Source organism: Pagrus major, chromosome 5 (assembly GCF_040436345.1).
Source record: "Pagrus major chromosome 5, Pma_NU_1.0".
In the NCBI taxonomy this organism is placed as follows: Eukaryota; Metazoa; Chordata; class Actinopteri; order Spariformes; family Sparidae; genus Pagrus; species Pagrus major.
In genome coordinates, this window is record NC_133219.1 from 24,357,452 (window position 1) to 24,383,070 (window position 25,619).

Genomic DNA, 25,619 nt, shown 5'->3' on the forward strand with positions numbered 1-25,619 from the left:
TGACCCACGGGCTAAGGCTATTGAAGACTTAATCTTAATAATTGACGACCAGCCCTTCACCCTCGTTGAGGACAGAGGCTTTTCTCGCCTGATTAATCACTTGGAGCCACGGTTTACATTGCAGAGCTGCCGCTACTTTTCTGATGTGTGCCTTCCAGCTAAGTATGATGCGATTGCCAAATGTATTCACACTTTGATTGATAACAACGTAAAAGACATAAGCTTCACCATGGATATATGGACTTGTGATGTCAGCCCTGTAAGCATGATGAGTCTGACCGCGCAGTGGTTACATACAGACTTTCAACTATATATTTATTTTTTTGAACTTCTGGAATGCACTTTTTCAGTTTGTAATCCCAATGCATGTATTTGCATCAGAAAAAATAAATATCTCCATTTAAAGAGTCAAAAGTGTTTTTGGGTTTGTTCATAGTATTAATGTCATGATCTTAGGTCATGATCATATATATATGTGTGTGTGTGTTATCGGTAATCGGTATCGGCCTTTAGGAGCTGAAAGTTATTGGTTATTGGTATCTGTTTTAAAAAAAAGTTATCGTGCATCCCTAAAAATAACAAAGGTACATTTCAATGTGTTTATAGGACATAAAGTTACATCTGAATGTGTTTATGGGGCATAAAAATTTGAATTGATTCTCTCGAAGACAACACAGGACTGTTGCATGTATGAAATGTATCCTTCAAAGATACATTTTATATGAATAATAATAATAATAAGGGACAAATAAAGTATTTTGAATTGAATTGAATAACAGTGGTCTGATCCATGTTGCTATCAGCATCAAGTTACACCTGTCGGGGAGAGAGTCAGCAGAAATAGTGGAAACAGCAGGGCATGGTTCTGCCGTGAAATGACACTTCAAAGGCTGGAAATTGATGGGTCCCTCTCATAACTAAAGAACACAGAAGGCTATATAAATAAACGCCACATAAATACCACCCAACAACATCTGCTTACAAATACAATGCAAACCATATACACAGATATACGCAATCTTCCAATGACCTCTGAACAGTGGACTTGGCCTTTCAGACATGTAGAACACAAGAATTTTCCCCCTCTCACATATAGCTCATCTGGCTAAGGTCCAAAAATCCCTAGCAGTGCATGTGTGAATACTGCTATATGGATGAGATCCAAAGTCTGTGTTAACGTTGGCCTGTGTGTAAACGTTAACAGTACATGTTGATGAAGGTTCTCAGTCATCCAGGTCATGGTAATTCGAAGTGCTGTATCGTAGGCAACTGGACGTGTTTCAGTTTCTTGAAGACGTTTCACCTCTCATCCAAGAGGCTTCTTCAGTTCTAACTAACTGGAGGGGAGTTGCAGGCTTTTAAACTCTGTGTGGGAGTGTCTTTACAGAGTTGTTAAGGACACGTGTGACCTCTGAGTTTCAGAGTCGTTAGGGCCACTTGTGGGTTGCTAGGCCTAGATGAGCCCCGGTGTGAATGGTTGTTAAGCTGTCTGGGGAGGGAACTCAGTACTGCATTGTAGGTGGGTGATAAGTAATGTCGTAGGCGTCTGTTCAAATTGATTACCTTCACTGGAACTGCTTCAAGCCACTGGTTCAGGTATGTGGACGACACCTGAACAAGGGAAGTGGAAGCCTTCACAGAACATAAATGCTGAGGACTGTAACATCAAGTTCATGCGGGAATATGTCAAAGGATACAGTCTGCCCTTCTTGGACTGTGCAGTACACATTGAAGAAGACAGAAGCCTCAACATTGAGGGTACAGAAAACCTACACAAACAGATCAACACTTGCTGTTCGACTCTCACCACCCACTGGAGCACAAGCTGGGGGTCATGAGAACCCTAAACTATTGGGCTGAGACCATGCCCACAAAGACAGAGGGGAAAGAAAAGGACCAGAAGCACATCAGGAGATCACTTTAAACCTGTGGTTACCCAAAAAACAGACAGGAGAAGGAGACGGAAAAACGTAACATCGTCATTCCTTATGTCGCGGGAATATCTGAGAAACTCAGGAGGATCTTCAATAAACATCATATCCTGGTTCACTTCAAACCTACAAAAACGCTGAGGCAGACACTTGTCCATTCTCAGGATAAAGCACCCAGGCATAAGCAAAGTAATGTAGTTTATGCTGTACACTGCAGCCAGGACTGCACAGATTTGTACATTGGGGGGGACAAAACAACCTCTCCATAGGCGAATGGCACAACACAGCAGGGCCAACTCCTCAGGTCAAGACTCTGCTGTCCACTTACATCTGAAGGAGATAAATCATTCCTTTGAGGACAACAATGTAAACATCTTGGCCAGAGAAGACAGATAGTTTGAAAGAGGAGTAAAAGAATCCATCTATGTCAAACTGGAACGACCGACTTTGAACAGAGGAGGTGGCCTACGACATTACTTATCACCCACCTACAATGTAGTTGTAGAAACACATCTCAAAGTGTTTCATGCCTCTCCTCTGAGATTTAAATTGAGGCCTTGTTTCTCTGCAAGGTAAACATCTTTTTATAGCTTATCTGACCCTGTGACCCCTTGTACCAGGAGGCTCCATCCATCCAGTCTCCGATGACCTCTATCTGGACAGAAGAACTTTATTTTTCTTTGTAATAAAGACTTCACTTCGGACACTTCACAGACCTGCTATTTCCCTTATTGAATACATCTCGAGCGGCCCTCCTAAATTGTATTATTAAATTTACAACTGCCCCCTTGTAGACACCCACACCTTTCCTTTAAGGGTCAAGCTAGGTTCAATTAATCACAATTGAATCCACGGATCCAAAACTCAAAGAAACTGAAGAACTTTCTTTTGATAATTCTATGTTATAATTGAATGTCTTTGTATCTGTAAATGAGACTAAAAACTGCTATTATTTGGTTCTCTCCTATTTAATTAACACACACAACACACACACAGAGTGAACATCTTCCCCCCTTTTTTCCTCCTCTCCTCCTCGCCTGGATCATAAAACACTTACACACACCGATGACGGTGATTTATGACTTGTCTCTCCTTTACATTCCTTAGAGTCTTCCTCTCCCTTCCAGATTTTAACAAAGTTAGAATAACTATTAGGCCAGAACCTAATCTGGAAATTAACATATTATTAATCAAGAAACAAAGTTCATAAAATTGATATTAATTTCATTTCTCGGTGATGAAAATTGAGATAAATTAAATGTGTGAAAATGTTTTGTATTCTATGGAGCCACAGTGCTCTCCAGTGATGACCCCTGGTAAAATTTGGACAAGTTTGAAAAGACTTTTCCTAACTCATTAATGCATATTACCAGTCAATGTTTAAACTATGTTCCCTGTTACAAAAGTATTAAGCTAGAACCAAAAGAAATATTTGTATTAATTATTTCTACTGTATAAATCAAGTGTGTTTGAGTGTTAACCGAGTATTATTATTTTTGAATGATAATGATTTAATGATTCATGTGATTTGTGTTTAAGACAGTCCACATTAAGCCATGGTGACATTCTGGGAAAGGTGAAACACAATTTGAAACATTAAAATGTTAGTTTAGTTTTGAGTTTTCACACTTGTTATCTACTCTGAGGCGAAAGCTGGGAGACCTGCCCCCAGGCACACCTTATCAGAGTGGACAAAACAGGGACATCTCTCTCTGACCTCACTTTTAAAACACTTCATACTTCTAAACTTAGACTTAACTCTTCACTCTTTAACACTTTTTGAAACTCTTCACTTTAACCTTTTTACATCATTTTTACGCCTCTCTTCAAGACCTCACTCTTAAGAGAAGTGCTCACGCGTTAATTTTTGTAACTTTTATATTTTTCACCTTCAACTTTTGTTAAGTTTCTTCCAGAACTAAGTTCTGTTTTAATTTGTTTTATCAAGTTAAAGCTTGGGTAGGTAATTCTGTTCAAAAGCATTTTCTATCATATTTGTATAACATTTCTTAACATCCTGACAGCAATCAAAATATTGAATGATTTGAAAAAAAAAAACTAAATATATCCATGGTCTCTGGCAGCCAGAGGGCTGTAAAAACTTCATCCAGTCAATTTAACCGGCCCAACAATTTTGTATGCACGGACTACCTGTCAATCAATCTGCCCTTACCTGACCACCCTCCTCACCCTGAGCTGACTCCGCCCATCACTCATTGCGCGTGACCGGGTCAGACTGCTATGGCGGACTGTTGACAACAATGGCAGAGAAACTACAGCCACACTTCTCATCACCAGCGGTACCTTCAGAAGCTTACACTGCTGAACAAAGAAAGAAAAGAAAGACTGAACTCGAGAAGGCTACCAAAAAAAGAAGTTAGATAGCGCAAGAAGTAAAACGAGTCAACATCGGAGTGGATTTTCAGCGATGGCGACAACTGAAGCAGTCGAAGACCTGAGGACGGACACCATGGTAGCTGTGTCTCTGTTGAACAGGTAATGAGCTTGTTTGTTTTGTTGGGGAAATGTATTATTACTGTACACTATGTAGTCAACGTAGCTAACGTTAGCTCCTTATGTTGCTGTTGCATGTATTCACCCAACACTAACGTTAGCAGGTTGTAGCTGACGTTTGCTAGCTAGCTAGCTAAAATAGCAGACTACTGCCATATGAGACATTTACATGTAACGTCACTGTTGACACACAGGCCAACATTTACATGTACTGTGGATCTAATCCATATAGCAATGTTCACACATGCACTGCTACCCTGGGCTGTATGGACATCAGCCAGATGAGCTGTATGTGAAGGGCGGACTAATTCTTGTGTGCTACACGTGTGAAAGGCCAAGTCCACTGTTCAGAGGTCCTGGGAAGATTACATATATCTGTGAATATAGTTTGCATTGTTTTTGTGAGCCGATGTTGTTAAATGGTACTTATGTGACGTCATTCATATAGACTTTGAACCATGGATGTATTATAAGACCTGGATATGGCGCCGCCTCTCAGCAGACACGCCGATTTTTCCCAGTGGCCACTCGTGGTATTGCAAGAAAAAATCCCATGTGGCCCAGAAAGCATTTTTCCCATAGACCGCAATAGTAAAAGAGAAGCCTGTAAAACTGTTCTCAGGACACCTCCAGCTGTAACCACTGTTAATTGCTAATCTTTGTATTCCATATTTTTAAGTCATGGACTTTTAAACCGTCAAAAAGTTTTCTAAAGGCCAGAAAAGCCCCCCCAAAGTCTCATTTTCCATAGTGACGTCACAGCTGTGTGCGTGAACTCCCAAGCGCGGTTGTGCTGCGTCTCGGGAGCGAGGATGCCTGTTGGCTTAATGACAGGTCTGAACGGGGCTAAACGTGGTCGGAAAAGTGAATTAAATGACTCCAGGGTGAGTTTTTTTCGAGACAGAGTTGTGATACATGTTTCATATTTTAATGGCATATATTTTTAAATGCAATTCTAAAGGTATTTTGGTGTTAAATTACCCGCTTAATGACCGCATTTTCACTTACTGCCAGTGCCACTGCTGTGTAAAAGTTGAAAAGTTATTTACAATGCATGTGATACTTTCGGTGATGTGTGTCACCAGGGTCTCGGTCTCACCTTGACTGATATTCAATATCCTTTTCATCCTATCATAACGACCTTTTATTACGGTTTGAACCGTCTCAGTCTGATGGCCTGGAATTATGCAATCTGCAGCACAGCATACTGATGATGATGCAAGTATAAACTACAACGCAATAAATAATAAAGATGAATAATAAAATATAAGATAAAATTAATTAATTAAGAAATGCACATTTTACTTACGTAATGTCAAAGCATTCTCTATTTAAAGAAAGTAAGAAACAACAGTCAACATGCAGTTACATATGTTATACTCTCACTTGGCTCTTACAAACAATTTTTCTCAGTTTTGCAGACTGTAATCACAAATTAAACAATTTTTACTTGGGATAGATTTGTTTGAGCCTTGGAAATATTTTACAATTATTTTTTACACATATATGCACAATCAACTTAACAATGCACATGAATAATGGCACTTGCACTTCGATAGAGATATTTGCACTTTATTGGATTCGCACACAACATTGTCTACACATCACACCAGCTCCGCCTGAAAGGGAGATAGTCAGGATCCCGAATAGAGGGAGATTGGACATGGTGTATCACTTTGTTAGTATTTGGTGGAACATGTGCCATAATTACTGTGGCTTACATGTGTAGAATATAGTGCCATAAGTGTGTGCATTTAGTTGAGTCATTGTGTATAGTATGAAACACTAAACTGTCCTCTGTGCTCCAGGGTTTTTGGCCAGAAGGCTTCCCCGGGGGCCAGACACCTCTTTATAGTTCCAGGAGGGACTATATCGGTGACAGATGTCTTGTGTAGATGGTGGAAAGCTTAATCTTTGTTTGGAGTAAGAGTGGGTGTATTAAAATATTGCATGGGGGTTAGGAGTTAGCAGTGTGTTAAAGGTTGAATATGGAGAGTGAACAGAAAAAACACTACCTATTGACCAGAGATAGGAGTCACAACAACAGATAAAGTAATTCCTGCAGTCGGTTGCCAGACCCATTGCTAAGGACGCCACTCTGATCAGAGTAGCACAGAGAAGAACTATGCAGGGTATTTACCTTGTGTTTCATTTTTACCTTCATTAAACAGCTTCAGACTAATTGTGATGGTAGATAAATGACTTGTAACTTGTTACAGGGAGAGTGGAGGCTCTTTCCATATCGTGGCTAAAAACCAAACCTGCGATCAGGGCCTTGGAACCGGGCGGTGTCACAGACAGTCGCTCTGGCCACAGGCTCAGCTCTCTCGTCTCGGTGAAAAAAAAAAAAAAACTCACGGTGCCATCTCTGTGGCACCGTGAGTCCGCGACACAAACGCGCCCCGTAACATGTAATCTGTTGTTTATGACAGATCAGACTACACAAATACACACAACATAACATATATATGATAATCCATTGATCCACCGATTGACTTCACTGAAAACAAATGCATACGACCGGGAGGAGGGTTAGGAAAACAGCGGAGAACAATGTTTTATCCTTACTTAAAAAAAATAAAACAACACAAATTAACCACGTATAGTCTATAACCATGACTTTGAGAACATCATCGGTTGATGTGCCCTATAAATCTATCATTTGATTGTGTAGATTTGTCATTACCGGTCAAACTCATCCACAAGCACTCATGAGCGCGCAGCGCTTGTCCAGAACGCGATTTGCTCGTTCTCATTGCCCCAGGGCATGATGGGAGGCCCCAGAGCATCATGGGGGGTGACTCAACTGCGCATGCTCTATGGGCCCCATAACGCGGAAGTAAACCCGGAAGTCAGAAACTTTTTCGGCATATGCGCCAGGCGAGCGACTCCGTTGAAATCAACGGCCGCCATTTTCCGGTCCGGTATCCAGTTATATAATACATCCATGCTTTGAACTGGATGTTTTACAAATGTGCTGATTTTGCCTATTTCTGTGTCCTATAGTTATGAGAGGGACGCATCAACTTCCAGCCTTGAAGCGTCAGTTCACAGCAGAACCACGTCCTGATGTTTCCACTATTTCTGCAGTCTCTCTCTGACAGGTGAGTGTAACTTGATGCTGATAGCAACATGGATCAGACCACTGTTATTTATGTAATATGTGTCTTTGATAGATACATTTCATATATGCATGTCCTTCTTTCATATCATGTTGGTTTGCTTTATTTGCATGAATGTGCTCCTTAGCAGGGATACAATACGAAAAGGAATGGCATCATTTCTTTAGCTGCACCAGGAAAATGCTTCAAGTACTGGTCCTAGCAGTCACATGTTAGCCTACTGCTTGAGACTATAGCATATTAGTAAGACATTTTTTAAAAGACAATAGACTTTGCATTTCAATTCATGATCTGACTGTCCGCTGATCACAGTAGAATGTGGGAAACACAGAATGCACCTGACAATCCCTATAAATAATCGCTTGCCACCATCACATAAGCTTCCCATCACCCACCTAACTCCAGACTTCATTTTCTTTACATAGCAACAGTCCTGTGTTGTCTTTGACAGAATCAATAACATTTTTATGCCCCATAAACACATTTAGATGTAACTTTATGTCCTGTAAACACATTTAGTTATCCATCCTTATCTAGTTTTCTGTAATTATTATAATTTTTGTAGAGATGATGGAACTCCTTTCTCTTAGGCTTCTCCCAGCGCCTGATTTCTTGGTGACATCAGACGGAAACAGCTCTCGACGGTCCGTCTAATGCTCTGGATTGGGATTTTTGATACACCAAGCCACCTCTGGAAATAAACGACAGTCGACTGACATCTTAATTCACCGGTGCTCGCTTGGAATTTGACGAGTTAACACTGCAAAGCTAACATCAACTGACCATGAAAATGTCCCCACTCACCCCGGAGGATCATGAGCTGTCCAGCTTGAAGTCAGAGCTACGCTCCATTGCGACCCTCCTGGATGATGTCCTCCAGCGCCAATCCTCGCTTCTCGCCCGGGTGGAAGCGCTGCAGCAGGATGGTCCCAGCTCGGCCAACGCTGTCCACCGCACATCGGATGCTCCCTCTTCCTCCTGGGCGACCGTTGTTAGGAAGGGGAGACCGGTCTCTCTCCCCTTGTTTTCCCCTGACATGGAGGAGTATGGCGACGATCCCATCCCGTTATCCAACTTCTTCACCCCACTGGAGAAGTTAGCTGAGCTACTGGCTACATGCTCACGCACCGCTCCGGAGCAATCAGCCCTGCCAAACTCCCGACACAGAAAGCGTCGCACCCCTCCAACTAGCCCACTGATGTCCCAGGGTAAACGTCCAAGGTGTTCGTCCCCTTCATCGGTATCCTTCTCAGAAAACTGGCCTCCTCTCCCTGCCCCGCTGCCATCGTTTCCACAGCCTAACGTGGGTCCGATCCCCTCGACGCTCAATGATGACGTCATCTGCGCAGGTGACTCTAATCCCTCTTCTACTGTTCCAGATACCCCTGGCATCTCCCATCTGTCTCTGTCCCCTAAATTGTCGGTCTATGACAATGGCTGCAAGAATCATCCTCCTGAAATTCTCATAAGAAAATGTGCATCTCCCAGGCTCCATCACTTACTGTCTCTCCAGTGGGATTACTACTGACTTCATAGAACTGATACCTGTCCTCATTGATCTCCATCTGTCTGTTCACACTGTTCTGTTGCACACCGGCACAAATGACGTCATGTCCAGACGCTCCTTCAAACTTTACCATGATCTTGAGTCGCTGATTCACACTGTTGAAAGCCTCGGGAAGAGGTGTGTTCTCTCTGGCCCTATTCCCACCCTGCTCAAAAGCTCAGAGCGTTTTAGTCGACTTTGTAGTCTGCACACGTGGATGCAGAACTTCACCACCGCAACAGGCCTGGGTTTTATTAGCAATTTTGATTATTTTTGGACTGAGCGTGACCTCTTCAAATTTGATGGTTTACATTTGAATAGGAAAGGGTCTGAAAGATTAACAAGCAATTTTATTAACTTCATTGCTTTTAGCCTGAAATGATGCTTTTCCCAGCAAGACCCTGCCCTGCACACGTTGTCTTCCTGTCACAACACTGTCTCTGACAGTGCGGGTCCTGCTGTCATCTTTAGTGTTTGCACTGTCTCCGCTTCTGGCCCCCTTACTCCACTTAGTTCTTTCGCAGCTGCAAAACCTGTAGCAGATCCTCATACCTCTTTGCCAATGTCAATTCCAACTCCTATCAGCTCTCATATCCCTATCAGAGTTACTGACAGGCGTTGTATCCTGTCAAAACGCTCTCACTGTCCTCATAGCAACAACCCTGATCCCAGTAAAGTTAATCGCACCAGCACTCATGGGAGGGTCACATCTAATCTAATTAGTATAAAAACAGTTCCTGTCCCTCCAGCTCTTCCCCCTGTCGACCTCAGTTGTGCTTTACTTAACATTAGGTCACTCTCCAGCAAGACATTTTATATTAATGATTTTATTACTCACTATGGTTTGCATTTCTTTTTCCTCACTGTGTTGGCTTTCCTCCACTGCCAGTGCTGTTCTTATTGAGGCGTCTCCCCCTGACTATAGCTTCTTATTCTCCGCTAGGAAAGACAAATCGGGTGGGGGACCTGCGGTTATCTTTTCGAATCAATTTCCCTGTACAGTATGTTCACTCGGTGACTTTACATCTTTTGAGTACCTGGCCATGCTTATTGGAAACCGCCAACATATCCTGGCATTACTCATTTATAGACCACCCAGGTATAATCCCATTTTTTTAACTGAGTTCTCTGAATTTTTATCTACCACTTTGATTAAATATGACAAAATAGTTATGCTCGGTGACCTGAATTTTCACATTAATGATGCTTTGGATTCCAAAGCAACCGAATTTCTGGATCTTCTTTCTAGTCTCAACTTCATCCAACATGTCACTGGCCCCACTCATAATCTTGGTAATACTTTGGATCTAGTCTGTACAAAGGATATTACTGCTGGCCTCCCTTCTATTCTTCAGGTCCCGGTCTCGGATCACTCGTGTCTTTTTTAACCTTCTCACGCATGGACAGACTATTCGCTCTGAACCTAACCCTCACTCTTTTCGTTTCATTAACAACCATGTTAAGTCCCTTTTAGCTGATCATTTGCCCGATAAACTTGAATCATTCTCCAACATGGCTATGTCTGTCAACAACCTTTCAGATAGCCTAAACAGTGCACTGTTAGAATCGCTCGAGTCCTTTGCTCCTCTTAGGACTAGTAGAGGCACTCGAACTAAATCTGTGCCTTGGTTCTCCGACCTCACTCGCTCATTAAAACGGGCTTGCCGTAGACTTGAAGACAAATGGCGCACCTGTAAATCAGAGTCCTCACGCCTTGCCTGGACTCTTACCTTAAAACGTTATAAACATGCACTTTCTGCTGCCAGATCTTATTTCTCCAACTTGATTGGAACCAATAAGAACAATCATCGGGTCCTGTTTAATACTGTGGCCAGGCTTACACACTCTTCACCTGTTCTGAGCCCTTCTTTCACAGCTAATGATTTTCTAGAGTTTTTCACTGATAAAATCTCCCAAATAAGGAACAATATCATTAGCCAGCAGCTCTCTAGTACCATGACCGGCCAGTGCTCTGTGTCCTGGGCCACGAGTTCACTCTCTCAGTTTAAACCCATTTCTGCTGAGGCCTTGGCCTCAATGGTTGCCGCCTCAAAGCCAACAACGTGTTCACTAGATCCCATCCCTTCTGACCTCCTTAAGGAACTTTTTCCTATTCTGAATGCCCCTATAGGTGCCATCTTGAACACTTCTTTCTCTGAGGGGTGTGTCCCCTTAACCTATAAATCTGCCATCATTAAACCACTCCTCAAGAAACCCATTAGCGATCCACTGGTTCTTGCCAATTATTGACCTGTCTCCACTCTCCCTTTTTTATCCAAAATACTTGAGAGAATTGTTGCTGATCAACTGACTGCCCACCTTTCCGCCAATAATCTCTTTGACAATTTTCAGTCTGGTTTCCGCTCCTGTCACTCTACTGAGACTGCCCTAACTAGAGTAGTTAATGACCTACTTGTCACTGCTGACTCTGGATCAGCCTCCTTACTTTTAATTCTTGACTTAAGTTCGGCCTTCGATACCGTAGATCATTGTGTGCTTCTACACCGACTGGAGCATTACATTGGTGTTCACGGGCTGGCGCTCTCATGGTTCCAGTCCTACTTATCTAGTATAACCCAATGCGTTAGTTTTAATAACTCTTTGTCAGAATGCTCTACGGTTACCGCTGGTGTGCCCCAGGGGTCTGTCCTGGGCCCTCTGTTGTTCTGTATTTACATGCTCCCTCTGGGTAGGATAATTGCAGAATATGGTATAAAGTTCCATTTCTATGCTGATGACACACAGCTATACATTCCACTACAGCCTAATGACCCCTCTCAAGTACAAAATCTGGAAACAGGTGTAAGCCGAATCAAGATCTGGATGAGTCATAACTTTCTCATGCTTAATACTGCTAAGACTGATTTGCTGGTGATTAAGCCTAATAACTATAAGTACTTTTCCGAGAGTCTTTGTCTTAATATTGATGGCTGTTCGATCTCTGAAAGCACGCACATTAGAAACCTAGGTGTTATTTTTGATCCAACCCTGACTTTCCAGACTCACATCAAGGAAATCACCAAGACAGCTTTCTTTCACCTGCGTAATATTGCCAAAATCTGCCCTGCTCTATCCCGGCGTAGCGCTGAGGTGGTTCTCCATGCCCTTGTGTCTTCCCGTTTAGATTACTGTAATGTCCTTTTTTCTGGCCTCCCCATCTGTACTACTAGGAGTCTTCAGCTTGTGCAAAATTCAGCCGCCAGACTTTTAACAAAAACAAGTAGATTCTGTCACATAACTCCTGTCCTGGCATCATTACATTGGCTGCCCATTCAGGCTAGAGCCAATTTTAAAGTTCTTCTTTTAAGTTATAAGGCCTTAAATGGACTTGCACCATCTTATTTAACTGAACTACTTACTCCCTACATTCCGCCACGTCCTCTTCGTTCTCTTAGTTCGATCCCATCAATCAATCAATAAAAAGTCAGCTGGTGGTAGGGCCTTCTCGTACCGTGCTCCTTTTTTATGGAATGGCCTCCCACTAGACATCAAAGAAGCTACATCCACTGCAATTTTTAAGTCCCGTCTTAAAACTTACCTCTTTACCCAATATTTTGGTTTAAACTAATTCTTAACTGTTTTATCATTTTCCTCTGGTGTTTCACTATTGTTTTATTGTCTGTTATTATTGTACTTGATTTTATTGTAAAGTGTATTGAGACCATGTACCATGGTGATTTTGCACTTTAAATAATAAATTGATTGATTGATTGATTGATTAGGCCAAGTACTCCAAGGTGTACAACAAAAAGTCCAGCAAGTAGAGCTTGTACACACTACTGTCACAATGCATAGAAAACATAATGAGAATGTGAAACTATGTAAATTACTTTGATATTGACATTTTGCTAACCCCCCAAAAAGTAGAATTGGTAAATATGAAATGACTGTAAATGGCACAATTCTGATGTAATGTGTTCTGATTGTTTTCAGGAATATTTGTCACTGCGTAAAATGCAACTCAAGTTGTGGCGTTATGTTAAATTGAAAGTAATTTCAAGGTCCTTAAAAAAGCTGTATTTACTGTCAGATAAGTAATTGTGCTACTCTTTCTACAGGACAGTCACTGCCAAAACAGTAGAGGATTGAGACAGCACCGACCTCAACTGCATAACCAGTCAAGAAACCTCTGGATGTCCTTCCTGGATATAGTTGTTTATGCTAATAGTACTGTATATTGTCTAAACGATAAAAGGTATATTATTTTTGTAGTGTTATTTATTTACATGTCTTCCAAGAAATGGAATAAACAAGAGTTACCTAATTCAGTTGTTATTATTAGTGCATCATGTAAAGTATAAGAACTGTAATGGGATGGTTGTTTATGCTGGAAGTGTAAAGAAAAGGCATTTATCATTTTCAAGACTTTATTCAAACAAGTTAGAGATAATGCAAAACAAGGAGTAAATACAGAACAACAAATAAATAGGTATCAGGCAGAGTTATGGCACTTGATGTGATTGCTCCAAATGTAGTCATTGAATTTTGGCCTGTAAAGCAACAGATGAGCAACATGATTAGATATTTTTATGGAACAGAGCTCGGCTGTCCTCAGCATACTGTGAACATATACACTTTCAATGGTCAATACTTTAGACATTCCTGGACAAAACTGTACAGATGTCCCAGTTTATATAACATTTCTTGGAAGTACCAGCCCTTTATCTTTACATTGTTCTACTTATTGTGTTTATTGTTATGCACCAAAACACAAATTCAAATTTAAACTACTTGGCAAAAAATGTGATTCTGATTAGGGCACGTGTGTCCAAGTTACAGACCTGCCAACCTTGAGGTGGGCGAGGGTGTTAAAATGTAGCGCTCTGATTGGCCAAAAGCTTTTCACTCCACTTATACGCAGTTTGTTGTGGCTCAGCGGCAGAATCAACTTCATAGATTGAACCTGCATAGAAACTGAAACCGGCGAACTGCGAGATGCAACAAAATGCGTACCTGGAGAGCAGCAATTTGTACAAGCGTACTTAAGTGTCAAAATGCGTGCCGAGTACGAAAAATGTGTACATGTTGGCAGGTCTGATGTTACATGACTGGTCAATACACTGTACAAACACAAATAGTTGTAGGTGGTGTTCATCAGGAAAAAATTATGATGTAGCAGGCCCACCAACAATCTTGATGTTTTAGCTTTGCCATATTTAACGTTACCATAGCCAGCTGCTGCTAGCTGACCAGCAATAAGTTACAATATCAAAACACACTTTCAAAACAATGTCTGAATGCTAACAAAGCTAGCTTGACAGCTATCAGTGCTAGCAATGGCTATGTTGGTTGTTTACATTTAATATGATAATATTAGGTGTTTACTTACAGGTGAATGGGACATGAGGTAGCTACTTGTTGTTAGATGTTGTGATGAAAACGATGCACTGGTACTCTTCTTCCCACCGCTCATGTGGACTAGGACTCCGACGGCGGTATTCGGCAGTTGTCGGACAGTGCGTGTTCATGGTTTGGGGGGAGCGGCTTTGGAGAGAGGCCTGAGTGCAGGGGGCAGGGCTTACTGTCTGGATACTTTCAAATCTGGCCTGGGCTTGACGGTTTTTCCAAGTTACCAACCCCAGCTTTAAGTATCCTGACCTGACTTGAAAAATGAACTTTAATTTGAAATCCTCTCAAACTAAGTTAACTAAGGATAACTTGATCGGCCGACTAAGCATCCTTCAGTTATTTTAGTGAAGAAGTTAAATTAGTTTATCAGTCAGAGCCTAAGAACCACCACTCAAAGCGACTGAAGAATATCATCATCACCTTCATCCTCTTCATCAAGACCATCATCATTAAGGAAGATGTTACCGCGACCAGCTGTTTAAGAAACCGTGTGAGAGGTTTCCAACGAAAGACTCAGGCCAGGCTGAACCGGCTCTGCTTTTACCCCCAACTACCCCGAGCGGTGCCACCCGCTGGGTATTGGATCGAGACTGCCACCCTGTAGTTAAAGGACAGCCAAGACCGCTGGAGGACGGCCAACCGTAGCTTGCTGACTCTCCAAACAATGCTCAGACAAGTATCTATTCCTTCATCCTACAGGCTTCCCGCTTATGAAATATGAGTTGGTATCCCTTTGGCTCTGAATAAGATTCTTTGAGCTTAGGAGAAATTTGGTTAGGGCTCCGTTAGCATTAAATTATTCTCTTATTTAAATGCTTTCACCTAACCTGCAATTTCACCATCCGCACATATTTCATTCATAAACTTGTTACATCAGTCATTACAGTATCAAATATCTTTGTTACCTGTTAATTTTGTCATTTGTTTAATTTGCCTTTTCATTCATTTACTCTGAACTATTTAGCCAAATAAATATATTTAACCATGTCGTTGTCTGTGGAGATTTTGTTTTAATGTGGAGAACCAATGGTAACTGTGTGTAGAAGTCACTACTTTAGTTATGAGATTGAATAAATTGATCTGAAATTGATTCGAATTGATTGAAACCTCGTCTAGTCGAATTTGATTAATTTCATCCAGATTAGTCAAAGAGATAAAAGAATGGAGGTGGTGCCCCTATTTACGAGTGCTTTATTAATCTCAAGTGATTAATAAATTAAATTTATAAGTAGTGTATCTCCTACACAGTACCGAGTTCCCTCCCCAGACAGCTTAACAACCATTCACACCTGGGCTCACCTAGCCTTAGCAACCCACAAGTGGCCCTAACTACTCTGAAACTTAGAGCTCACACGTTTCCTTAACGACTCTGCAAGGTCAGACCCACACAGAGTTTAAAAGCCTGCCAACTCCCCTCCAGTTAGTCAGAACTGAGGAAGCCTCTTGGATGAGAGGTGAAACATCTTCAAGAAACTGAAACGTGTCCAGTTGCCTACGATACAGCACTTCGATACATTACAAACTTAGCATTACTCCCTATAAATCTAAGACAACTTTCAGAGGATGGTCACATTCACAAACGGGAATTGGCACAGTTTTCTAACCTTGCATCTTACCACTGTTGTATTTTCTTTAGGTGAAAAATGAGGTATTGGTTTATTCCCATGGTATGGTGAGACATTCCTGGTTGACCACATAGATAACATAACTTATTCAGTGTTTGCTTTTGCAAATGAAACGATAAAGGGTTTTGCAGTATTTAGCTGCAAATGATAAGTCCCACAGATTAACTGTTAAAACATGATAAGGCGCTTGATTATATTTTGGCAAAAATTGGATGCATGATACTAAATTTTACTGATGAAGCATGTGTCACACACATCCATGATAATTCAGACAATATTATCAGTGTGATCACAGCACTTAAAGAGATTTGCGATTAATTTGGTCCTTCTGAATCAGCAGGTTTTAGTTTCAACAAATGGTTAAATGACCACCTTGTCATTCATGTTTTTATTCCTGTTGTGATTTTTTTTGGTATTGCTTTATGCTTTTGTACCTGTGCGCTTACGTGCATGCAAGCCCTTTTATACAGATGGATAAGTGGGGTAGTTGGAGGAGAAAAGACATTATATGTTAAATTACCACTTGAGCCAACCAATGAGAGTGAACAAGGTGTCTGTTCCATGCTAGAATGGGCCCCAGGAAACCCATATAGTGATTCAAATGATGAATTGGTAGAGCTTTGTTTTTTCAGTAAGATTTGTTTTAATGTGTGTGGTTGTATTTTTCAATTTACTATAACAAAGAGTCATATAAGTTTGAGGTCAAATTAAGTGATTGTTTTCGTTGTTGTTAATGGTTTTGTTTTATTGAAATTTTGAATGTAGTTCCAAAAAATGTGTGTTGACACTTTGTGTCAAAAGGGAGGAATGTGGGAATTAAAATGTTTTTAATTCAGAAATCAATGTATGGTAGAGAACATACCAGGATGTGAGAGGAGGGGAGATTCCCCTTCACCCAAGGTGTGGGGGTTTGTCAGGATTAGAACAGGTCAGCAACAAGAAGGAGAATTTCCCTTACAGAGTACAGAATTTGCTTTTCAGAGGAACTACTCAAAGCGGACAAGGAGGCTCCGGATACAGTGTGGCCAAATATTGTCAAATAGTACGTGTGTTGAGCTAAGGAATTAAGATTAATCTTATGTCCAGACACACACAACAAGATGACACCATCTAGTATGCAAAAAACTAAACCATTACAAGCTGTATATTGCAAATTTCCAGAACCCAATTTAAAACCAGCTCAATAGTTATTAGACAGATAGAAAACCTCCAAGTCAACACAGTACAATTATCTATTGATGGAATAAAACCACTGAATGTAACTTTACAGCCAGGGAAAAGCACAAAAAAATTATAGACGATGAAGGAGTGGTACATCTTGGAATTATTTATATATGTGCAATAAATATAAACACTTTCAAATGGTAAAGTTTCAAGGAAATCAAAATAATCTCTCTTTGTAAAATCTAGCAAGATCTGTGGCACTTTTTTTTTGCAGAACCAAATAACTCCTAGATGTGACAGAAACCAACCAAAATTTGGTTGCAAGAAAGTGACAACTGACGGAGATATGAACTCTAGAAAATGACAGATTCTTTGTTCTGATAAAAACAAAAGACTTCCTGTTACTCATTTGATTACTGTAACCATTCAGCAACTAATTAAATTAATACATGTTGCCAAGTTTCACAGAGTTTTACAGATAAAGAATTACAAAAATGCTGAAATGAAGCTCAGAGGGCCAAACTTAAAAAATTCATAACTTCTAAAGTATTTGGAGTACAGCTATTGGATTTTGCACAGTGCCATTAATTTGACAGAGTCAACATGATTTTTTTTCAAGAAAATCCCTGACATGAACTGGGAGGCCCTAGGTGAGTTGGCATGGAATGACCCTTACACAGATGAGTCGCAGCATTAAAACCAATGACAGGCGAAGTGAATAGAATTTTCTTATGTCGCACAAGTTTAAACATGATTTTTGTTTTCAACAAAATCCATGACGTGAAATGGGAAAAGTTCTGGATTTCGGGTGAGTTGGCATGGAATGACCCATATGTTAACACACACTTTTGCAAACTGCCTTCTGGTAAAGACTGTTGAATGGCTGCTGTTTGTTGGAACTTATTTCTTCTATCAATGGCACGTTCAACCAAATGCCAAATTTCTGTGCCATTTTATTCTGCAGAGCTTATACTGCTCACTTATGTGTTAGTTAAATGACTGTCTTTTCAGACAATAGTTTACTGATGTTATATCTTGCCACAAAAGATGTCTGTTCATTCAGAAGTTGGTTTACTGATTGAGTTCACATTACCACATAAATTACCGCTTATTCAGTAGTGGGTTTACTGATGTTGTTTATCGCTTACCTGAAAAGATGAATTCTCACCTGTCCACCTGTTAATCTAAATATGTATCCGCCTACTGTTTATAATCATATGGATGCAGTTATAATGTGTTGTGATTGAGATCAGGAGGGCTGACTGTCACGGTACGAAAGTAACTACAACAACACAATAGTGGAAGGTGACAAAGACATGGCGAGTTGAAGTTTTATGCTCTGAATCGCATCACATAAACATCGCGATCAACTGCGGGAGCCGCCTGGCTCTGCTGCTGGGGACAGACCGTGTTTTAAGCGTAAATGTGACAAAGAGTCGTTATGACAGACAGGATGACAGAGGCTTTTCCACGTGTAACTACAGTATTTTTTTCCTCATAAGTTGCCAAAGACACTACCAGTTACCACGTTACTGTTGTTTGGTCCTGTAACGTTGCTTTGTGTGTACGCATCAGAGCCGCAGCTAGTGTTGTAGTACTCGAGATTGGTCTTGGTCTCGAGACCGGTCTCAAGACCATTTTTTGAGGTTCTTGGTCTTGTCTTGGAATCGAGGGCATTTTTACTCGGTTTTGTCTCGGTCTCGGACTGGGCGGACTCGGGTTTTTTGAACGAGACCGGTCAAGACCACCGCTGATAGGCTTTTTGTCCATGCCTTACTGATAAGAGTGAAAATGGACCCTCTCAAAAACAGCTAATAACTTCAAATCATTGGTAGTGTAAAGATTTCCCCCAGCTGCAGCTGCTACCTGCCCGGTGTCAGTGTGAGAGTGACTGACACGCCCCCCTGCACACAGAGTATGGAGACGACAGGTGGTACGAACTCTTTACTTTTTTCAATTCTTTCTCTCTGAAATGAAAGGTTTATTGTGACTTGTCAGGTCAATTCAGTTTTGATAATATGATGAACTTTTTCAAGAAGTGAAACATGACAAGTTTGCTAAGATTTGAGATTTGTTTCATTCATTGTGCTGCTTTGAAAACAACAGAGCAAAGATTGTTTTTGTTGTCGCATTTATTTAAAAGCAAACTTAAATAAAAAGAAAACTCACATTTTGATGTTTTGTTATGATTTTCCTTTGATATATATGGTCTTGGTCTTGTCTCAGTCTCGACCTCTAAAAGTCTTGGTCTTGTCTCGGTCTCGGTAATGTCTTGGTCTCGGTTGGTGCGGTCTTGACTACAACACTAGCCGCAGCACTCCGAGCAGAGTTTCCCTCAACGATAAGTGTATAACTAGTTAGTGAAATACACAATGACTCCATAAGTTTCCCATTTCAATTCAACCCAATTGCCCATGAGTCATGACCTGCTTCGTCATGCTTACTGAAATGCATTGCTGGCCTGGAAGTAAATGAATAGCGTAACTTTAACGTCCCGATCCTTTACTCTTCTGCAACATCCGTTGTGTCACTCTTATTGATCAGAATTTCACATGCCATATAACATTAACCTTATGACTGAGCACAGTAACAGACCATAGTCAAATTCATTTGGAACTTAAGACAGTTAATACTAGTCAAAATAATACAGGTTTTTGTAAAATTTAATTCATTTCTATTGAAGGATGAGAGTCACTGTCAGAACGTCAGAGCCACACTGGAGGAATCTTTAAAAGATCCTGAAATTCAATCATACTGTATGTAAACAAATGGGAATTCCTGAAATTTAAAGTTAGAAAATATTCAACATCCTTTACGAAAAAATAGACTGTTATGGCTAGAAAAGAAGAAAAGGATGTAATTAAAAAGTTGAACACACACTGTAACAAAAGCCATTCTACAGAAGAAGATTAAAATTATGGAAATGCATAACCAGCTTGACCCATCCTTGTTCACAAAGCTGAGAGTGCTTATATCTGATCAAAGGCTAAGTGGATAGAAGAATGAGAACAAAACACTTCCTATTGTTGCAAACTAGAGAAAAGATGTCAAGAGAGGAATGGCATTAAAACATTATTAGTTGATAATGAAGAATGTGCTGATCCCAAAACAATTTCTGATGAAATCTTCTCCTTCTATAACCGTTTGTATAGAAAGTCATACTCTGAACATGACTATTAACATTTTTTTAATTGATACCCACACTTGTTATTGTGACACAGAAATAATACTTGAAGAATTGGATAATGCACTCAATTGTTTACACTTTGACAAATCCCCAGGTGGTGTGACCACAAATTATAAAATTTTTGGTCTGAAAGTAGGGAATTTCTACATAAGTTAAAAAGATCTTGGTGGGCATAGTCTTCCAATAAGTGTGAATAAAGGGGTCATAGTTTTAATTCCAAAACCAGGTAAAAATCTAATCTAAATCACATTGTTAAACAATGATGATAAACTATCATCAAATATATTCACAATGTGTCTCAAAAAAGGTATACCTCAAGTCATCACTGAACCTCTGTCAGGCTGCTTTAATGGTAATCTAGTCACAATAACATCCATCTTATACGAGATATACTAGATCACAGTGAACTGATTGAGGATAAATGTTTTATTCTATTTCTTGATTTCAAAAGCCTTTGGCATGATTGAACACCCCTTTACTATCCATATTCTGGAGGCATTTGGGTTTGGGGACAGTTTCATAAAGGTCATTAATAGCTGTGTTTCATTACCTCAAAGTATCGTGCCTTGTTTGATGTACAGAAAGGAATCCAGTAGGGTTGTCCAGTGAGTCGAGGACTATTCATTTTAGTTGCAGAAATACTGGCTATCATGATAGAGAACTGTGAGAACTTGAAAAGACTGAATGCATTTGGATTAGAACTCATAAAGAGTCAGTTCCAAACGACACAACCCTGTTCCTCAAGGATGTTGCCATACAGAACATTGAACTCTTTAAAATCTGAACTGCACTCTATTCAGAGAGGAGAGGAGAGGTGCTATTGACACTTAATATAGAGATCAACACACCTGTGATTAGAGCATATCAACGGAGAGGAGAGGACGCCTTCTTATAACTAAAAGAAACTGACAATATATTATTTTACGCCGTCACATACATACATGTCACAAACTGGCATGGTCCATGCACAGCCCTGGAAAGGAAGACTCAAATGCAGCTGTACTACATTAAAAAGGTACAAACTGGAGCTAAGTGAAGCTAATTTGTCCCTACTGAAGATGAAAATGTTGACAAGTAAGTCATATCCTGAATCAGCTGGCCATTGGAGATTTCCAAGAAGTTTCTCAGAAGCATATTCGGGAGGACTATTTTTGGTTGTGGATTAATATACATTTGGAATACTAGTGAGTATTTATTGAAACAGCATAATTTGTACAGTATGTAGCTTGAACCAAGCTCCCTGTATTCACAGACAAACATGTTTTATTGGCCTAATGTCATATCTAGCATATCAGCCTATGAGACTTTGACTAGTGGAACCAATAGGCCTTACTTGTGTTAAATTTTATTTGTTTCAATGCAAATTCATTGTTGCAAGTTGTTAAAATTGTATGGACCAAAATTACTAATATATATGTATTTATTTACCCATATATTCACCATTCCTCAGTTTCATTGTTGCACTCATTGTTTCACAATATGTGCTAAATAAAACTTTTACCAAATTCAATACTCATTCTATCGGTGTAACAAACACAAGTCTGTGTAAACAGGCATACTGAACAACCTTTGTAACCCCCATTTGAGCGAAGCTGGCACAAAAGCCTCTCCAGCAGGTTGGAATGTTTCAATTCAGTTATTGTCAACACAAGAAAGCCTTTGATGTTTTGCCATTTATTACAAAGTTTATCAATTTACAAAAATATCAGTGCAATAGTGACACTAAAATGGCACCCTTTTTGAGAGGAAGGAATTTGCAGTCAAGACCATAGACAGAATAGAAAATTAGAATAAAAATATAAGGAAATACTATAGCAAAGTATGTACTGTATGTTTTAGACTCAAAGTTATATAGTCCTGTGCAAACCTCTTCATCATGGGATGTACAAAAGTTCAGTGTAGAGATGTGTCATGTAGCGGTGTAAAAATTAACCGATATACGACTACACAGATATGGGGACCTCTGGATCAATCTTAATGTACTGTGGGCCGGTCGATGGCCTGATTTTAAAGTTATGAATCGTTTGAGTGAAGCTGCTATGCTGCTACTTGGTCACAGCATTTTCAAACTTTCGTAAAAGTTCAAAGGTCAGCGTGAGAGGTAGCGTCGCCTGCCCCCTGCTTGCCAGGTAAAAACAAAAGCAACATGTCCAACAACACCTGTAAGATTTACAATGCATCATCAAATATAAGCTCAAAAGTTTGGTAGAGATTTGGATTTTATAAGAAGGACAGAACGTCGGACAACAAGCAAGCCGCAATGCCAGGATGGCATGGTGAAACTTGTAAGACAAAGACACAGAGATTAAACACCTTTTCCAGCCACAGTCAAGACCATCACTATACCGCACGCTGCTTACTGTCTACTGACAGTTGCTGCACAGTGCACATTCTTAAATTAATCCAACTTTTGAGTTTGTCATCAGGAGTAAATATTTGTCTGATTGTTAATCATAGGTGTGATCGTATACACTGCTTATTACTAGGTAGCAGAGGATACAGACAGTCGGGGACATCCAGTTCAGAGAGGTCCAATGCAGACAGATCCACTTCAGAGACCCTGATCATGGAGATCCAGACAACAGGAGAGTTGTTCCTCAGGTCCAGGATGAGACAACAGGTGTGTTTTTATACACTGGGGTATAAGCAGATTAAGATAAAGATATACATAATAGTAAGTAAAATACATAAGATTCCCTGGTCTTCCCTGGTCTTTTATGAAATGTCTATTTGAAGGTAAGCAATGCCACTTTTATAGAATTGGCTTATTCTAATTTATAATAAAAAATGAATGTCTATATGAAACAAAGAATTGTATCATATCGTACTAAATCGGAATCGAATCGTATTGAATTGTTCCACAATATAAAGTATTGTCCCTGAATCGCATCGTAGCCCATGTATCTAGATACGTGTCGCATCATCTTTTAAGAGAGAGATGCACACCCCTAGTGTAATGGGATGATGGTCAAAGATGTCAGCTTATGTAATGTATATTGTAGAAGCCATACCTGCTCCTTGTTCATAACTGTTGCAAAAATGTCATGATTTGCTAACTGTACACAATATCTATCAGTATCATTGCTACAGTTAGACAACATAATAAATCTTGCAATGTCCTCAAATGTTTAGCAAAGTTTCCGAAACCTAAAATCTTGCCTAATCTCATAATAGTAATGCTAAGTCTGTCTACTACTGGGTCCATACAACCACAATTTACAGTCATCTGTGACAAATAAACAACTTTAAACTGTCAGCAGAGCAAGTTTAGGCAAAACTCTACCAAACCACTGAACCTTCGACAGCTGGTCAAAATATGACTTTTATCGTATAATCTTCACGTGTGGCGTTTGTGTATAAGTTTACCTTATAGCTGACTTTGCTCAGTTTTAACAATGCCACAGTAACAACAAAACAGTTACATCATGCTGTTACAGTTTGTGTTGTCATTAAACTAAAAATGTTTCGTAAACAGCCAACATTAGATGTTACTTACCAGTCTGAGAAACGTTGCAAGTTCAGCGTTTTACTCGCTCAGAGCTGTCTCCAGTGTTGGAAAGCCCTGGAGATATATACTCTTGTTTAGCTTTTTTTTAAATGTAGCTTCTTTTCTTTGCCGCAGACCTGGTTTCTCTCCGGAAGCTGTTGTTTATGATGATAAAAGTTGTTTTTCTGGAGCGTCTGCATCTTTATGTTCACTAACTAATTAACTGAGGCTGTAAACTTATATGCGGTACCCATTCCCTCCAGCCAGCTTGACTTCTTCGTACTCTCCTGTGGCAGACTAGAGGCTACAGTGACTCACTATTGCCTCTTGCGGAAGACGTAATATTACAAGACGGCACAGCCTGTCCCTGGATGCTTAGCAGTGGAAATCTCTGCTATACACTACATGGGCATATTGGACATAACACCAGAACTGTTTATTCTTCAGTCTGTTGACAGGGTTGATTCATTTTTTTATGTTTCAAACTAAAATTATGTCCATATCTTACAAAATGCACCTTTAAGTCAAATTTCTCAAACCCTATATTAAACCCTAAACTTGACCTAACTCTTTAGTTAAAATGTCTTCACCATACATTCTCAGTAGATGTGTCAAACAAGATGAAACACACATTCCCACACACACACCAAATAAATAGGTTAGGAATTTGTCAGGAGGTTGTGGTTGTCAGCTGGATGGGCAGCAAGGTTAGCTGCTGTTAGCCGAGATGCTAGCTCATCAAAACCACGACAGACTTCCCAGCCAGCTGCTGGCTCGCATCCTCTTAGCATTATTCTCACGTCTCCCCCTACCTTAGCAAGGAGGCAGCAGGGCTACTACTGACTGCTGGCTGTCACACGAATATATATTGGTCCCGGTTCTCCTCTGCACGACTCAGAGGCCAGCATCAGCTGGGGTAATTAGGGAAGCTACTTAAGCAACCTGCAAAACGGAATTCATTTCGCTTTGACGATGCGCCTTGCCCATCTCACTGCTTTTAACAGCAACCAAACGCACGACTTATTATAAATAAATCTATGTTTCTGTGCTAAATAAAAACACAGACATTTAAACCCAATTAAATTGCTGTCAGACGAACCATAACGGGAAAATAATGAAAAGCATCCTCAGTAGATGCCAACATATCGGATCTGCACAGGGACATGAATAATGCAGCAGATGTAGGCTCGGTAATTCAAAAAAAATAAATAAAATACGTTCCCTTGCGTGAAGGTGGCAAGACACAGCACAACTGCATCGGAAGAAAGAGGGGGTTGCTTTCAAAATAAAAGCGCCAATTTTTTTTGTTAAAAAGTCATTTCACCACATGCTCGCAAAGGGTTAGACCCCTAATTTTGAAAGTCTTTACTGGGAATACTCTTTGCTACTGTCTGACTTGACGCTGATTACAATGTCTCGTTGCACTATCGTGCAGCTATCTAACGTTAGTACAATACTACATATGACAACCACTTTTCATACGAAAATCTATTCGTTACAAACCTCAATACAAAATTGCAGATAATGCCGTTCTAAAGCATAGTCAACATCTGTCCGACCTGAGAAATGGCAGGCAGCTACCATTAGAGCAATGACAGTCAACGGGACCGGTTAGCTTAGCATACTAGCTAATGTTAGCTAGCTCGGCAGCGGAGACAGCTCGTATCGTGACACCGACGTTCATAGGCAACCGA

At 40.3% G+C, this 25,619-nt stretch overlaps 1 protein-coding gene across 3 annotated transcripts in view; it reads right to left on the reverse strand.

Moving 5' to 3' along the window:
- gphna (gephyrin a) overlaps positions 1-25,619 on the reverse strand; it is a 74,171-nt gene that overhangs the window by 48,386 nt on the left and 166 nt on the right. The window contains exon 1 of one of the 3 annotated variants that reach the window (XM_073465662.1): positions 8,372-8,461. The exons of the other annotated variants lie outside the window; for them this stretch is intronic. Coding sequence (XP_073321763.1) covers positions 8,372-8,384 — 13 coding nt within the window. The 5' untranslated portion in view covers positions 8,385-8,461. Of the gene's footprint in view, positions 1-8,371; positions 8,462-25,619 lie in introns of those variants that run through there. 3 annotated transcript variants of the gene reach the window in all.